This window comes from Gracilinanus agilis, chromosome 2 (genome assembly GCF_016433145.1).
Source record: "Gracilinanus agilis isolate LMUSP501 chromosome 2, AgileGrace, whole genome shotgun sequence".
NCBI lineage: Eukaryota > Metazoa > Chordata > Mammalia > Didelphimorphia > Didelphidae > Gracilinanus > Gracilinanus agilis.
Window position 1 is genome coordinate 35,765,462 of NC_058131.1, and position 18,190 is coordinate 35,783,651.

At 39.0% G+C, this 18,190-nt stretch overlaps 1 protein-coding gene and 1 gene segment (V, D, J or C); both read left to right on the plus strand.

Moving 5' to 3' along the window:
* LOC123233152 (zinc finger protein 2-like) overlaps positions 1-6,771 on the plus strand; it is a 109,633-nt gene extending 102,862 nt beyond the window's left edge. The window contains exon 4 of the mRNA XM_044659318.1: positions 6,447-6,771. Coding sequence (XP_044515253.1) covers positions 6,447-6,771 — 325 coding nt within the window. The remainder of the gene's footprint in view (positions 1-6,446) is intronic.
* A 6,144-nt stretch (positions 6,772-12,915) lies between these two features.
* Positions 12,916-13,646, plus strand: LOC123233153. The segment is given in 2 exon segments: positions 12,916-13,102; positions 13,333-13,646. Coding segments are annotated over 2 exon segments (360 nt in total).
* Positions 13,647-18,190: the final 4,544 nt, after the last annotated feature.

The following is an 18,190-nucleotide window of genomic DNA, read 5'->3' on the forward strand; positions in this document are numbered from 1 at the left end:
TAATATTTACCAATTCATGGCAGGTTTCCATAGACTAAAGCTTTGTGGGTATGCATTAATATTATAGCAGTTACATATTTATATTAAACTTATATTGCTATAAAATAAAAAAGGATTAACATTGATTATATGTATTTTAAGTACAAAAATGAGAAAAAGAGAAAAAAGTCAATTATTCTATAAAAAATAAAAGGAAAAGCAATAAGAAAATTAAAAATTCAGGGAAAAATACAATGTTTTTTAAGTAAAAGAATGTTTTAAAAATCAAATTATATATATATAGCTTAGATTTAGTAAAGGGTCTTTTACCCAAAAATAAGATCCATTTCCTGTATGAATAAAACAAAACCTCAACCCCCATATTATAATTCTGGGGTATCATTTGTTTCTTCATATTTATAATTAGTAATTCCAACTGATGTTAAGAAATTATACAAATAAATTAATTTACAAGAGGTTCAAAATAACTTTCATTGAAACCACACTTGCGGTGGGTACAGTTTTTTAAGTAAACAATGGAACCTATTTGCTTGCTATATACATTCAAATTTCTGGGGTTTCAATTATTATATCACTTTGCTTTGGATATGGCAAAAGGAGGGAGGGAGTATAACATTGTTTGACTTCAGGTAAAAGTCAGGGATTATTTATCAGTGATATCTTTCTTTTGAATGGTGAATCCAAATCAATGATCCAAAAATGAGTAATATCAGTTGCAAATCCAATGATGTTTACCTTAAACAGTAATTATTACCAATAGCATTTGAAAGGTTTCCAAGATTTACATACACAATGAAAAGCTCTGATGTTATAAAACATGATAAAGAAATTTTCTTTTCAATAATTTCTCAATGTATAAATTATCTGGTAATTCTTTCCAATAATACAGAAAAAGAGTTAACAACTTTACTTGGAATTAAGTTTCCATTAATGTTATCTTGATTAACGAGGGTTAAGGCAGGGGCTGGTTATTCACTTAACTCATTGTGATAGTTAATTTCCTTTAACCTTCTAGTTCATCATTGTAAGGGGGGAAAAAAGGTTATTTCCAGGGGAAATTTTCTCAATTAAGGAATAACCTCAAGTCAAAATGACTTTTATGGAAGTTTATTTACAAAATATAGGAGAGAGTGAAAGTAGAGAGATGAGAAGAGGGTAGAATAAGAGATTTGTATTCAAGTCTGGGCTTTACTCTGACAGGGCTCCAGAGGTGCAGCCAGAGGCCCTTAACAAGGGTTTAGCAACAATGGCTTCTCCCAATAAAGGGAGCCTCCACGCTAGTGCCTCCTGGGAGATTAAAGGAATTCACGTGTAGTTTTAAGAGAGAGATTAAGAGCAGTCTCACCAAGGTCTCAGGGTCCCAGGTCCAGAGATCCTCCACATCTGGTTCACAAACCAGAAGCCCTTCTCCAGCAGAAGACCTCTGACTCACTCAACTATCTCTTTTTAAAGGGGTCACTTATGTGTCACTTCCTATGCCATGCCTCTGTCCTATTTTCCTGTCCAATCACAATAGACACTTCTCTAAGGACTGCCTAGGGCACAGTCAGTCAATTCTGATTTGTCACCCACTCTAGCACACTTGGTTTACAGACCTCCCAAAATTGGAGGTGTTCTCACCTTTGGTGATTAAATCTAAAGATGGGCAGTGTAGACTTAATCTCATTATCATACAATATAAATCATATATTATTGCAAATAGGCATGATTTTAACAAATTTTAACAATGGTATTTTAACAAATACCATTTACACACAGTTTACATTTAAACATATGTTTTCAGTTTTCACAAAATAAAGTACATGTTTTGATAACATTCAATAGCAATTTTGTTAAAACCCAATATTTGTATCAGCTTTGCTTGCAACATTATTGTCAGCATCACATCAAAATTCAATGAGACTTCTAATTACCCCTTTAGGTTCTAAATTTACTGTAAGGAAGGGGTTAATAAGTTTATTAGAAGTTCTAAGTTTTTAGAAGTAAGGAAAATTCTTTTCTCAGAAGCAGTTTGTTTTTCTGATCCTCTATGACTATTCAAATTATTGTACTTGGAAGATTTACATGTTTTGATCTTGATATAAAATTACTCTTCAAAGGATATTGATTTAAAACTTCAAAATTTGCAACCAGGCACCTTGGAATATTCCTCTATTTGCAAATAATAGTCTTATTTCAGGTCCCTTAAGATTACTGAGATGATCAATTTTTCTAATTAAATGCATTCTTCAATTACACTGTTATAATATTAACAACCTTGTTAATTAGTTATAATTGCATCAACATCACTACAAAGTAAAAGACATAATAATATCAATGCCATCACAATCAAGTACATATAACTATGAAACCAAATTATTATGAGAGTTATGTATTTTATTATAATTTTATATTCTGGATTTGAATGCATTACTACTGTAGTGCAGAGGTACAATCAACCCTGAAAAAGGCTAACTGCAGAATTTCTGGCAGTTGAGAGGGTTTAGAACCCTGACTAGCAGCAGTTGATCTGGGAGGCTTGGTCAGAGCAGAAGGGTCAACTGAGTTTGGTCTTTGGGCTGAAACCTGGCCTTGATTCTGCAGCTTTTCTCTTGAGATTTGTAGCTTAGCTAATTCCTCTGGATCTCCCTGACCTTCCCTATTTCAATCCTAATTTCCTGTGGGTTTTTGGAGAAGGGTGGATTTGGGTAGTAGCAATCAAACTTTGAAGACTTAGTTTTCCCCATAGACAAGTAGGGCTTACCCTTGATACAAATGATCTCCTGATTCATTGTGTATAACTTCCTTAACCATAAAGGCAACGAAACCTCCTGGGGCTGAGTGGGAGCAGGCTCCATCTCAGTCTCACATTCCTGTGTCCCTCCCCCACCTGGAGCTTCTCCCTAGACGGTTGTTAGAGAAACCTTGTACCCCCCCCCCCCCCCCCTTTATAATCAACCCTGAAACTTAATAAACCCTGTTGTCATTTAATCAAACCTTTTGCTAAATCATTGGTTGAATGATAAAAGAGGGATAAGGAGAGAAAGGAATAGTTTCTCTTTGGGTCCTGAGGGGAGTTGGAGGCATCCATCTTGGAGGAAGAGTTGATCTCTCTATTTCCTCTGAGAAGCCCTTCTATTTCACAGACAGGGAAGAGCCTTGGGACTCTGTCTTTGTGAACTTGAGAAACTAGACTAGAAAGCCCTCTAGTTAGTTTCAAACCATTTCTGGCTGGTCCTAACCTTTTGTCTGCCTTTCCTACTGGGAAGGGTTCAACCTGTTTCCCTTCAGTGTCCTCTGTATCAAGCCTGTGTACCCAGTCTGTGTCTCCCTGTTGCAGCTACCTGCCCAACTACCTCATCCTTTTCCCTTGCCGTTCATTATACTTTATCAACCTACATTTCCCTAAACTCAGCCATTCCCTTATATCTCTCCTACCACCTCAATCTATTACCTCCACTATTGCACCCTCCTTTCCTACCTACTGACTTAAGGACCCACAAACCCCATCCACTTGCTTTATTCTCTTATTACACTACAAATCACAAATATTATGAGAATACAATCTCTTCAATTAACCTTTAAAGACTAGTGAAATAGTGAACATAGGAGACATAATTTGACTAGGATCTAGTACCTTAAAGCTTAGCTTTAAATTGCTACAAAAATTATTTTTTGTATTTTCTAATATTACTTGAAATAGAGATAACTACTTAAGTTGAGCCAGATTTCTAAAAGTTACAAAATTAACGTTAGCTTCTTATTAATTTTTTCACATTTACTGAGTTTGAGTTGGTATAAATTGTCACTCTTCAATAATTACTATTCTTCCCTGTTTCTGAAAATAATTATAGTCAGTCTCTCCTTCCTATGTGTAGAAGGGGTTAAATTACTTTTGAAACACAACCAAGGCTGCAGCCCCTTTTGTCCAGCTATTTAGCCTGATCTGTTTAACTCTTTAGTTACTGCACTTATAAAATTTGCATGATTATTTTAAAACCTTGATGGATCACTTCCAAATGAATATTAATTTAAACTTCACTACATCTAAATTGTACCTGATTAAAATTTCTTAACAATGTTTCCTACATATAGCAATTATTCTTTCAGACCTCTGCTTAAATAAAGCAGGATAAAACCTGTAGTCTCGCCTCTTTATTCTTTAAGACAATTCTACATACCTGATTAAATATTTCTTTTAAATCATGAGCTAGTATCCTTAATGTACTTTGCACTTATAATTTGCAATCCTCAAATTTAGTTTGATAAGCATGTTTGGCAAAATTGATTATTTAAATCTATATTTCACACACTGCAAGTCCTACTAGATAACTTTTCCAATATAAATTTTGTGTACATTTAAAATTAACTGAAATTCCATTTTCTAACTGGTAGTCAATAAATTTATACTATGCCATCAGTATCTATTCAAAATTGATGGTTCTGATCAGCCAAGGAAGTTTTAAATTGCACTTCTGTACTTTAGGACACAATTCAGAATCATTACTTTTTTTGTCTGAATAAGTTTTTCCTTAGATTGCATTTAGAATCCTTAGTAATTTTGATTAAATATATACCTCAGTATTTAGCCTGTTGATAGAATTTGGTGGAGGGATCAAATCTGTCCCTTGTTATTGTCTTATGTTTTCTTTGTTCCCTTTCTTATGGTAAGTAAGAAATGGAAGAAGAAATGTAGACAAATTATCTTATTGATTCTTGCCTTAATGAGAGCAGAGAATATGATTTCTGTTAATCAATTAAATTCTCTTAGAGTTTAAAACACTCAGAAATCCATTAGAGATGCTATTTTTCTGAATTTTTAAAACTCCTCTGTCTGTCTTTCCTATTCCTCTGGAATGAATGAGAAAGAGGGAGATTTATTTTCTTCAAAATTTCATTGTGACCACAGACACACAGAACCATAAAACTTAAATTACCAACAGATCAGAAACACATAAACACAACATATAGACACACAGGCTGATCAAAGACATATTTCCTGGGCATTTCAAGCATACTCTTAACAAATAGAAGAAATCCTATCCACAGATCAATAAATCACATCTTACATGGCTAAAGAAATCTGAAAAAAAAATAAAGTTTATTTACTTATTTTTTAAACCCTTACCTTCCGTCTTGGAGTCAATACTGTGTATTGGCTCCAAGGCAGAAGAGTGGTAAGGGTAGGCAATGGGGATCAAGTGACTTGCCCAGGGTCACACAGCTGGGAAGTGTCTGAGGCCAGATTTGAACCCAGGACCTCCTGTCTCTAGGCCTGACTCTCAATCCACTGAGCTACCCAGCTGCCCCCAAGAAGAAAGTTTATTATTCAGAAAAACAGTTAATTCTATCAAGGAACTGGCTGAGCTAGGATGAATTCTTGGATTAAATTCAGTCATTGTTAGGGTCTGTGGTTGGCCTCCTTTCCATCTTCTCTGAAATCTCTTTTCGGGTAAACTGTTACCATTTTGATGGAATTTGGAATTACAATTTTTCTTCCAGTGGTAACCTTTCTCACATCTGGGACACAAAGAGTTAGGGGCATTGGAATGAGAGTTTTGTACAGCTTTTGAGCCCTTAATTATTTCAGAATATGGTTTTCCTTTCAGGGCTGCCTTGATGGCTGTACCCTGCAGGTAAGCTGGGGTGAAGTTCTCACAAGCTTTCACATAGTCATTCATAGTCCCAGATTTTTTAACATTTTGAAGCATACTCTGACACACCTCACTGGTGTTGTAAGCAAGATTTCTGATTATTATCTGAGTTGCATCTTCATTAATTGTATATCTTTTTACTTCCTGATTTAATCTATTTATAAAATCTAAATATGACTCAAACAACTAAACCACCACAAGGGCAGAAGAGGTAACTATAGATATTAAAACATTAAAACCAAAATATCACTAATAAAATATATCAATGTACATTGAAACCCAGAACACACTCTATCACCAAAGTGTTCAATAATTCACTTCTAGAAATCTTACAAGTGTATTATTGGAAATTTGGGGTTCATTGAGCCTTAATATTCAGGTCCATGATATAAACTTCCTGTGGACGTTTAGAGGACTTGATAATTACATTTCCCATGATTCCTCTTATGTAGGAAGTGTGATTATGTAGACAGAGGTATGAGACTCCTGATGTAATTGGGAAATGCTCTCTTTTCCTGAGGAACAAGCCATGGTGAGGCATTTGAATTAGATCTTAGCAGGCACTTGGCCTTCTTAATTACCAATATGCCTTTAAATAAACTATTAATACTTTTGAATATATTCATCTATATCAATTTTATTCATAACAGTTTTGGCAACCAGAACTTTGGAAATGTACCTCTCAATTTTTCAGATAGCCTACCAAACCATGCAACTCTGAGAGCATTTAAAATCCTCTCCAGAGCTTTGGACCTTCTCTTGCTGTTTTGGAGTTTTTGGTTTCGCCCTTTCTCTTCTCCCTGTTCTCCCCAGCCACGCGGCTGCTTTTCAGGGAAAGGGGAAAGTGGCTTTGCTCGCCATGTTTTTGCTGATATTGGCAGTTTGTTTTGACTGCCCTATTACCTCCGAAGCTGCTTCAGCCAGTTTGAGCCAAGCCCGCTGGACCCTCCCTGGGTCCCTGGCTGTTTCCTGCCCAGTGCTTATCCCAGCTCCTGCTCCTGCTGATTCTGACTCTGCTGCCCACCTCAGTGCGCTGCCTGCTGCTGCTGCTGACTACTCCCAGCCATCCATCGCCCAGAGCTCCTCGGAGGATCCCCAGGCGCTGCTCCTGGAGTTACTTCTGCTGCTTAAGACTTAGGAAGTATACAAAGAAAAAACACCCCTTCTTTCTCATTTCACACACCTGGGACTGTCTTAGGGGTGTTTCCTCATAGACATTAATGACTTTTAACCTGAAGAAAGCTTCTCTAGCTACCTTCCTCCCCCCATGAGCCCTCCACGTGGTTCTTCTAAAACCTGACCTACGCACCCCCCCACAAGCCATCCACGTGGGATCTCCAACCTGCTTTCTCTAGCCCCTACCCCAGTTGGCTTCCACATGGCCCTAGCTTTTATTCTTCAATCAGGAAGTAGAATGGCAAGCATGGACTGCATGGCCTATTTCAAACTATTCCTTGCAATTATCTTGCCTGAAACTCAGGGGAGAAATTCACCCCCCAACACACACACACACACACACACACACACACACACACACACACACACACACACACGGCCTGCCCAAGACTTTGAACTATATACCCTTATGGAGTCATCCACACTGTGCTCAGTGCAGAGCTCAGTTAGAAGGAACTTGAATTGGACCAGAGGTGGATTTTAAAACAGACTGAGTGGGTTTCTTTTTTTTTTTTGAAGTCTGTATCTTATTGTATTTTGCTGATTGTTGTTTTATGATTTAATTTTGTTGTTTTACACTGATTTTTCTCTTACCCTAGATCATTTAAGCTAATGAAGTTTTGACTGCTAGATTAATTCTGTTCATGATTTTATTGTAACTCCCAAAGAGTGTACAAATCTATTAGAATTGGTAACAAAGGGTTTTTGACTGCATTGCTTGTGATTTGTTTCATATATTATTGTATTTCCTGATTTCTTTAAGGTTTCAATTTTTTTCCAAGTTTAGTTGTATTAATCTAATTGTTATCTGTACCATTTATGAACATCTTAAACATTTTTAAGTTGTAAAAAGCCCATAAGCATTATGCATACTGGATTTGCCATCTCAACTATAGAATCACATGCCTTATGTTTTTATCCTATTTTGATATTTGTGTACAACCTTGAAGATTTCAATGCCTTGAGAATTTAAATTTAAATTTCATAAGAGGTCTTTAGAATTGACTTTAGATGCCTAGTACCCTTCTGTATAAATGATAAGGCTTTATATATTTTTTATAAAGAATGTTGTCTTAAAAGGTAGAGGAAACAAATGGAGATTTCTTGCCCAAGCTTTTGTCTATTACACAGGAAGCCAGGAGAGTTCCTGTATGCTTGATGTTTTGTCTCTTTGTTTTGACTTGCTTTCCCATCAGAAGAATCTAGAATTCCTGAGGATTATTTAGACCCAGAAGGTTTTTTTAATCAGATTTTTTAGGCTCTGCCCCACAATTGCCATGGAGGCAGTAATAGCATTTGTTAAGAAAATATCTCAGCCAAGGTTGAATGATTTACTATACCTGTTGAATTTATGACAAGTATACAATTTTTTTATACATCATAGCAAGTGGTTATAATAATGGGCTTGTTTGCTATTGTCTTTAAATGTGTCGTTGGAAATTATGGTACTTTATTTGAATGTGCATTATGAATCTCCTATTTTGTAAAAAACGTTTACACTCATAGTTCATGCAAAAGCTTAACAGGAAATGGATCTCACTTTTGGGTGAAAAACTAATTCTAAGCTATATATGTATTTTGATTTTTAAAATATTCTTTTATTATTTTCTTTCTATGTGCAATGCAGTGTTTGAGGTTTTTTCTCTCTCATTTTTATGCTTGAGAGCATTGTATTTTTTCGCTGAATTTATTTTTAATTTTCTTATTGCTTTTCCTTTTATATTTTTAATAGCGTAATTGACTTTTTTCCCTTTTTCTCATTTAGTACTGAAAGTACATATAATCAGTGTTAAACTTTTTTGATTTTACAATAATATAAGTTTAATATAAATATAGATTTGCTATAATTTTAATGTATACCCAAAAAGCCTTAGACTATGGTAACCTGCCAATTATTGGTAAATATAGGACTGTGATTAATGTCTCTCTGTCTGATTCCAGGAGAAGGGAGCAAAAGAGCCACAAGGTCATGGAGACCAACTGAGAATCTGCAAAGTGCCAAGGAGCAAAAGGTCATGCAGACCATGGACTGAGGAAGTTCTATGCCAATACTGAAGGGCTTGAAACTAGTTTTTGAAGTTCGGGGTTGCAGTTTTTCTAACATGTTAGAAGCCAGACTTCCCCAGAGCTTCATTTCCTAGTAAGCACCTAAGATTGGCTATCATTATGGCTCATCCCTGAGAAGGTGCAGGCAAATCAGACCAGAGAAAGACACTTCTCCTTGCACACATATTTGGTCCTGTTATTTCTCTTATATATAGAATGGCAACTTTCTGTAGTCCTGGCTCCTGAACGGGTAATTGCAACTGCTTAAATCATTTTAATTGGGCCTTGATTCAAGGAACTGTTATAAGTTTATTTTTCCTTACATTTTTTTGCACATAAGACTTTGACATTTTATTTATTTTTTTAAAGATTTTTTTCATTCATTTTTTAAAACCCTAATATCTTTATATATCCTTCTATATTAATTTTTTAAAATTTGTTATAGGCAGGGCTAGGCAATGGGGGTTAAGTGACTTGCCCAGGGTCACACAGCTAGGAAGTGTCTGAGGCCAGATTTGAACCTAGGACCTCCTGTCTCTAGGTCTGGCTCTCAATCCACTGAGCCATCCAGCTGCCCCTACTTTGACATTTTACATTTCATTCACAAGTCAATTTTTTTCTCTTTTATTTGGTTTTTATTTTTCTTTTATGTTTTTTTATTTTTCTTTTGCCAATTGATTTCATACAATCCCATGACTCAGCTATGTATCCTTAGCTGACCTGGGGTATTCTCTTCAGGGGAGAATGTGTTATTGATTCTCCGCGGGGGTATATGTAAGTTTTATAATCATAATGTCTGTATTATAATCTATAATGTAAAATTTTAACTCTTTTGAGAATAATTTCAGGGGGGAATGTATAATTCTTCTCAGAAGGGAATGTGTGTTTTATAATCTATAATGTACAGTTTAAATTCTTTTGAGAGTAATTTTAGGATAAATAATTTGCCATCCCCCCAGAATCCAGATAACGAACTTGTTTGGAGAAGGCACCCATGAAGATGCCTGAAGAGCCTTCATTGGATCATGAAGATCCAAATTGAACTTTGGGGTGCAGTTGATTGAACTATGGGGAGTTGAATGCATTTGTTTTAAATGTACACTTGTATGCCAAAGAGGACTGCCCCTAACTGGCTTTTGTCAATGCACCTAGCAATCATTGGTTCATTGTTTTTCATCCTCTTTTCTTTTTATCCCCAAATTTCTGTAATTTAAAAGTTAGTTATGTTTACAAGAGCATTCGAGGAGACCAGTCTCTTGTTGCTCTTCAGGGGAGAATATGTTATTGGAAATTTGGGGTTCATTGAGCCTTAATATTCAGATCCGTGATATAAAACTTCCTGTGGACATTTAGAGGACTTGATAACTACATTTCCCATGATTACTCTTATGTAGGAAGTGTAACTACATAGACAGAGATATAAGACTCCTGATGTGATTGGGAGACGCTCTCTTTTCCTGTGGAACGAGCCAGGTGGGCAGAGGTAATGGCGGGGCATTTGAATTAGACCTTAGCAGGCACGTGGCCTTCTTAATTACCAATATGCCTTTAAATAAAGCATTAATACTTTTGAATCTATCTATCTATATCAATTTTAATCGTAACACAAGTAAACAAATGAAGGAGAAAAACTCTTCTTCTTAGGACTACTCAAACTCTAGCCTAAAGGGGACAAGAAGCAGGGGTACCAGGGTAATTAGATTCTAATTCCTTCTCCCTAATAAATCTTGAAATTTTTTCACAGAATGTATAAATATGTCCTAATCACCTTCTTCCAATTGACAGTCCTTGAAATACTTCAACAGGGTTGTCATGTTTTCCCTGAGCCTTCTCTTCCCCAAAGACTAAGTATCCCAACTTGCTTCAAATGAGTCACAAAAAGCATGGATTTCACCAATACAGTCACTCTCCCCAAGACATTCTCCAGTATTTCAATATCCTTCTTCAAGCAGGAAGACCACAAATGAACACTTTCCAGATGAGGTCTGACAAAGAGAGAGCTCAGAAAGATGACCAGCTCTGGCTGACACATTAAACTGATGACACATAATGAGTTTCAGTCCATTAATTCTGCTACATCTTTTTCAAACATCTGTCTTATCATGGCTTCCTCATGTTGTACTTTGGAAGCTCATATTATGTACCCAGGTATAAGCCTTTACATTCAACCCCTTTGTAGAAATAGAAAAGAACCATTCATTAAGAAGGTGTTTCTCTGTTGGGGAATTTATAAACCACTTATGGTATATAAATGGAAAGGAATGTGATTTGTCCTAACACAAGATGAAAAGGATAGTTTCAGTTCAACTTGGAAAGACTTGTATGAATTGATTTAGGGTGATGGCAGCAAAGCCAGCAGAATCATTTATACAACACAATATTCTAATAACATTTTAAAGAAAGATCATTTTAAAAGACTTGAGCACTCACTCATTTCAATGAGCAAGAATGATTCCAAAAGATGATGATGAGGCTTCCTATCTACTTTTTGCTGGAGAAAAATGATGGATTCAAAGTAAAGAATAAGGAATACATTTCTGGGTAGAGTCAACCTGTTAATTGTTTTTGCTTGACTAGGAAAATTTGTCACAAAGGCTTTTCTGTCCTTTTTTCAGTAGTGGGAGTATGAGGTGAGAAGCATAGAAATAGGGAAAGAGAATCAAAAAGAAATATAAATGCTTTCACTGAGACAGAGAACAAAAGAAAGACCAGAAAGATGATGAAACAAGCAAAGAAAGTTTTGAAAGTTACAGGTTAAATTTCTTACATGAATAAAAAAAGAAAAGCAAGCTAAAAATCAGCATCTTCATGGGAAAATTAACTTTTCCATCCAACTGTATATGTCAAAATCCTTTTTTTATTTGGAATTACCTTGTAATATTTATTTGACTTTACATCCATTCCTGGGTATTACAAAACAAAACAAAACAAGGAAGCAACTTAATGAATGAGAGAATGGGCTGAAATGAAATTTCATATGCTATGTCTATTTAACCCAAATATATTACTAAAACTGAATTTTATAAGAAATATGTATAGAAAACATTGGAAAAAATTTCTCTGATTATAATAGTGATCAGAGATTGTGGGAATGAAGGTATCAGCAAACAGATTACTTTTACCAAGGAGGAAGGGCCTTTTTACCTCGAGGTTGGTAGAGGAGAGGAGAAGACAAGGGAGATTCTTAGGCATCAAGGAATAGATGTTTGGATACACAGAGACAATGAAAATTCTCCAAGGCCTCCATCCCATACCATTCCTATCCTTGACCTTGCAGAAATCCCACACAGAAGATCAATGCAACATGCTGAGGAGCTTCCTCTGATGCTTCAAGTTTCTATAGGCTACGAATGTTATCTCCTGCTCTCTGTCTGGGTAGTCTCATTCTGGCTAAATAGTCAGACAGTCTTAAATTCTAATGAGTTAGATGTGAACCTTGTAACATGTGCATCTACTTCCATCCATGACTTTACATCATTCCATTGCCTGCAGGTCACCTGAAGATGAACTGAATCAAATGAGGGAGGGAGGAGACTAAAGCACAGACGATGGCATGGAAGTCGCAGGCACATGAAGGCAGAGATCAGCCTGGAGGAGCCCCTCCAGTTCCCCCCACTAGTCAGGCCCGTCTTTCTGTCAGCCCAGGATTCACTGGCTGCCTTCCCAGAGGCTTGTGTCTTCCTCCTCCTGCTCTCAGCCTCTTCCTTCACCTCTCCCTCAAGTTCTTCTTTTCATTCCTCTGACACTAACCTCTTAGTCAGGTCTCTTCCCTTTTCTAATGACTTTTCTGTGCTCTACAGTGCAAACATCTCTCTCTCCTCCTCCACACTGACTCTGCTCTAGGCTCACAGGTCCAGTCTCTTCTGGGAAGACAGAAAGAAAAGCCTCCCTTGTTTTAGCCACAACCAGCCATCTGGCCTGGCCTTTCCTGTGACCCTGCAGCTCCCCTGGGCAGAGACAGAACCAGAGAGACCATTGAAGCCTGAGATAACACGCTCTGCTGAACCCAGTAGAGAGTCTGACCTTCATCTGGGCTCTGGAGATGAAGCTGAGAGGCTGGAGGTGGTTCTGGGTCTGTTTTGCATGGGGAGATCTCAGCCCCCTGCACAAGGCTGTCCTGACATATAAATGCATCTCTATCCCCATCTGTCTCATTCTGGGCTCAGAGCTCTCTGCCTGCAGCTCTACAAAGGACACAAGGATGTCCCCATCCCAGCTCCTCTGCCTCCTGCTACTCTGGGCTCAGGGTAAGACCAGCCACAGGCTAACCCGGGGGGAGGTTCTCCAGGAGGTTCCAGAACTAGAAATCATCTGAGGAGGCAGAAGGAGACGTTCTCTACAGCCAATGGGGATGACATGTCAGACTTAGGCACAAAAGAGATGGTCTGAGAGGAGGGAACTCACTGGGGAATTCATGGCACCTGGATGGGGTTCTTTACCTGAATCTTCTTTTTCTCTTTTCTTCTTTCCATCCCAGAGTCCAGGACAGCCATTGTGATGACCCAGACTCCAGCCTCCCTGTCTGTGGCTCTGGGAGAGAAAGTCACCATCAGCTGCAGGGCCAGTGAGGACATTTACGGTGCTTTAGCCTGGTACCAGCAGCCTCCAGGAAAACCTCCCAAACTTCTTATCTATGGTGCTGATGAGCTGGAGTCTGGGGTCCCTGCCCGCTTCAGTGGCAGTGGATATGGGACAGATTTTACTCTCACAATCAGCAGTGTGGAGGCTGAAGATGTTGGACATTATTACTGTCTGCAAGGTTATGGTTCTCCCACAGTGATGGAGGCCTGAACAAAAACCTCCCCAGGCTGTTGAGTCCTTCAGCTCAGGGCAGCAGCTGCTTCCTGCACAGCATCTGACTCAGAGTCATCAGGGAGCCCAGGGGAGGGCTGGGACTGAGAGCCCATCTGGGGGGCCACAGAGCCCAGGCTGTCTCCTCTGACAAGAGGGCAAAGAGAGAGAAGGAGAACCTTCCCTCCAGCCTCTCTCCAGCAGCCTCAGAATCTCCTCTCACACACCTCAGAGAAGCTGGTCCCTTCCTTCCTCCATGCTCTGCCTTCTCTCTGCCCCTTCCTGGGGGCTGCTCAGAGGAAGCTCCTCAGAGTTCATTAAGGGAAAGGCCAGGAAGGGCACCTGGGAAGGGGCTGGCCTGACCCCTCTGAAGCTCTTCCTCTAGTCTGCACTGCCTGGCAGGGCCAGGAGAGGATCCTTATTGAGGTCTTCCTGAGCATCCCATGAGAAAGGACACATGGGAGTGTTTGTAACGGACTCCAGAGAGCCCTAAAAATTGCAGCTGCCATTATTCTTCCGCTGTTCCTGGAGATAGAGGAAAATCTCTGTTCTGCTAAACTCAGACATATGCAGGAGAGGCAGCCTGAAGAATGAAGACCTTTGATTTCCTGCCCATGTGAAGAATGACTGAAAGAATTAAGACGATATAGTTGCAGAAAGGAAGTTGGAATAGAGATCTTCAGAGAGCTGAAAGATGGTCCTGTGGAAGAGGCACTGACTGGATCTGCTTTGTCTCCAGTGGGAAACTAAGAATGATGGCTGCAAGTGCCAAAGGACAGATTTAGGATGGAAGCAAAAACGTCCTGTTAATTAGAATAATCCAAAAAGTAGAAATGGCTGCTTAGAAAACAGTGAAGATCTCCATCATGTTCAGTTGTGTCTCACTCTTGGTGACCCCATGTGGCATTTTCTTGGCAAAGATACTAAGATCCTTTGCCCTTTCCTTCTCCAGGCCATTTGACAGGTGAGCAACTGAGGCAAACAATGTTAAATGACTCACACAGGGGCAAATTGCTAGCAAGTGTCTGAGACCGGATTGGAACTCAGGAAGATGAGTTTTTCTGACTCCAGGCCAGGAGTTCTAACAATTGTACAATCTAGTTGGTCTTCATTATATGATATATTTAAACTAATGTTGATATGTATTTATATGCATGTATTAGTCATATATTATCTACTTAATGTATAATATGTGATCATATAGACTATAGAACATAACAGATAATACCATTTAACTCTTTTATTTTTCAAGTAAATCAGATACATTTCCAAAAGGGTTTGTTCTCTGATGGGTGACTATCTTCCCTCTAAGATTCCTTCCATCTCTGGTTCTTTGTGTCATTCTGAGGTTGGGCAGTCCCAAGGAGGCCTGGTCAGAGCAGCTGAAGAATGCAGGGAAGAGGCAGAAGGAGAGTCTGACAGAAGCTGGAGCCTAAGTCCATGCACAGGACAAAGCAGGGGGAGATGCAGACAAGTCAGTCCTTCGGCATCCAGGAATCCTGCCTTTGCACTACCGCATTGCACAGAGTTCAGGAGTTCTGCATTCCTGGGCCATTTAGCTGATGGATCAGAAGCATCTCTGCAGTTTAGGGATGAACCAGCCTGATGGATTCAGTAAGCTGCTACTTGAGTCCAGGCTGGAGAGAAGGGAGGAAGACTGGGATCCATGGTACCGTTAAAATTAGTAGTAAATTTATTTATACTTATATAAGTCATTGAGATTTATACAAAATTATTATTAGTAAAACTATTCTTATTTTCTCATTATTCAGACCTGATTTGGGGGATGTGGAAATATTCACCTTCAGGAGAGTGGAGTGATTATTGTCCATGTGCCTGGGGGGAATCTCCACATGGATGATGCCATAGACATACAGGAGTTATAAAGCTCATAGAGCAACCCTTTTGTCCCCAAACGTAAAACACCTGAAAGCTATTCCAGGCTCAAGTCACAATTTGGGTGAACAGCATTGGATCTAAGCTCTTTTTGGTTCTGAAGCTCTTCCCAACCTGATCCCTTCCTACTTTTTCAGCCCCCTCACACTTGACTCTCCCCACTGTTCTTCCCATCTGACACTCCATCTCCTGCCTCAGGATCTTTTCAATGACTATCTGCCATGCCTGGAATGCTCCCAGTCCTGGTCTCCTTTCTCTGAATTCCTTCAAGACACAGCTGATTCCAACTTATTCTGTATCAGTAACTATTTCTCACTCTTCTTCTCCACACACACATTTCCAGAATTGCCAGGACCTTCTCTCTGAGATTATCACCAATTTACTCTACATACAGGCAGCCCTCAGAAATTTTACAAATTCCAATCCAAACTAAGGCAATAAATCAATTGTCACCATAAAGAAAAACAGGAGAATGTCTTGTTTTCATAAAGCTTGTAAAAGTTAAGTTTACACTCGACTTGAGTCTCTTAAGTGTGCTGTAGTATTATGTCTGGAATACAAAGTACAAGATAATATTGAAATATTTTATTGAAAAATATACTTTCTTATTAAAGGATTCTAATTATTCAGTGAGTTATAAGGTTTTTCCTGTGCATTCAGTGAGTTATAAGGTTTTTCCTGTGCAGAGTCTTGCCTCAATGCTGATGGCTGCTCACTGATCAGAGTGGTGGATGCTGAAGACTGGGGTGGCTGGAGCAATTTCTTCCAATGAGACAACAATGAAGTTTGCCACATCAATTGACTGAATGTCCTTCCTTTCAGAAAGCTAGCCTTGCTGTTTGGTAGCATCTGACCCACAGCAGGACTTCTTTCAAAATAGGAGTCCATCCTCTCAATCCCTGTCATTGCTTTACCTACTAAATTTATCTCTCAGGAAAGAGGAAGGTCTGAAGAGAGGGAGGGAGAAAAGAGAACTGCCTGTCTGTGGAGCAGTTGGAACACAGACAACGTTACCAATTAAGTTCTATCTACATGAGCAACGTCTGCTTCTCAACCCAAACAACTACAATAGTGATATCAAAGCTCACTGGTCAGAGATCTCCTTGAAAGATAAAACAATAATTAAAAACTTAGAAAGACTGTGAGAATTACCAAAATATAACACAGAAACAAGGTATGAACACATGCTGTCGGAAAAATGGTACCTATAAACTTGATGTTCACAGAGATGACACAAATATTATATTTAAAAATATCTGGACTTCCGGGTTAAGATGGCGGCAGAGTAAGAAGCAGCTCTAAACCTCTCCTGACCGAAACACACAAAACTCCTCAAGGGGACATAAAAACAAGTCCAGACGAACGGAGGAACCCCACAACAGGGCACAGCGTGGAAGGTACGTGGAATCGAGACATTTCCAAGCTAAAAAGGGCTCTCACTCAAGCGCGAGCTGAGCAACCGCCCCACCCCCACCCCCTCCACACTCACCTATAGCTCTGAACCCAGCTAAAAAGAAATAGAGCAAGTTTGGGGCACCCATCGAGTCATCAGCAGCTCCGGGACCTGTTCCTGAGAGCAGCAAGACTTAGGACCCCATTAAGTCAAGAACGCACGCGAAATCTGAGCGCGCGCGCGCGCGGGAGCGGACGCTGGGAGCGGAGCGCCGGCTGAGCAGAGGCGTGGGTGCTGGCTGAGCAGAGGCGTGGGTGGAGGCAAACACAACCAGGAACTAAAGCCTAAGTGGGGAACCAGTGCAGACGGGTATACGACTGTGGAAGTAGCTCCCTGAGACTTGTAAAGAAACCTCCTGCAGAGGTTCAAGCAAGGGAATCCACCAGGGGGCTTGACCTTGGAAAAAACTAGAACTCAGTCTTCAGGAGCCAATAGATCTCAGACAGACACTGAGAGCGAGGATAAACCTGAGAAGCTGCTGGGCTAATGATGGCTAACCAGTTACAGGAAATTCAGAAGAGAAAGAATAATAACAAAAAAAAGAAGTCTTTAACACTCGACAGCTTCTACACAGAGAAAATCCAGACAACCGAGCAAACAGAGGAGGAGAACAAACAACCATCCAGACCCTCCCCAAATAAGGAAAACTCCTCACAACCTATGGAAGAGTTCAAATCTGAGATTTTGAGGAAAATGGAAGAGATCTGGCAAGAAAATAACAGCTTAAAAGGTAGAATCTTGCAACTAGAAAGCGAGGCTCAGAAACCAAATGAACTGATAAGCAAATTGAACACAAGAAATGACCAGATTGAAAAGGAATACCAGAAGATTATGGCCGAAAACAAGAAGATTATGGCCGAAAACCAAAAGATTATGGCCGATTACCAGAAGATTATGGCCGAAAATCAATCCCTAAAGGCTAGAATTGAGCAAGTAGAAACTAATGATCTCTCAAGACAACAAGAACAAATAAAACAAAGCCAAAAGACTGAAAAAATAGAAGGAAACATGAAATATCTCAATGAGAGAGTGACAGACCAAGAAAACCGGTCTAGAAGAGACAATTTGAGAATAATTGGTCTTCCAGAAAAACCAGAAATTAATAAAAACCTGGACTCTATACTAACAGAAATAATTCAGCAAAATTGCCCTGAAGTCCTACAACAAGAGGGCAATATAGACATTGAAAGGATTC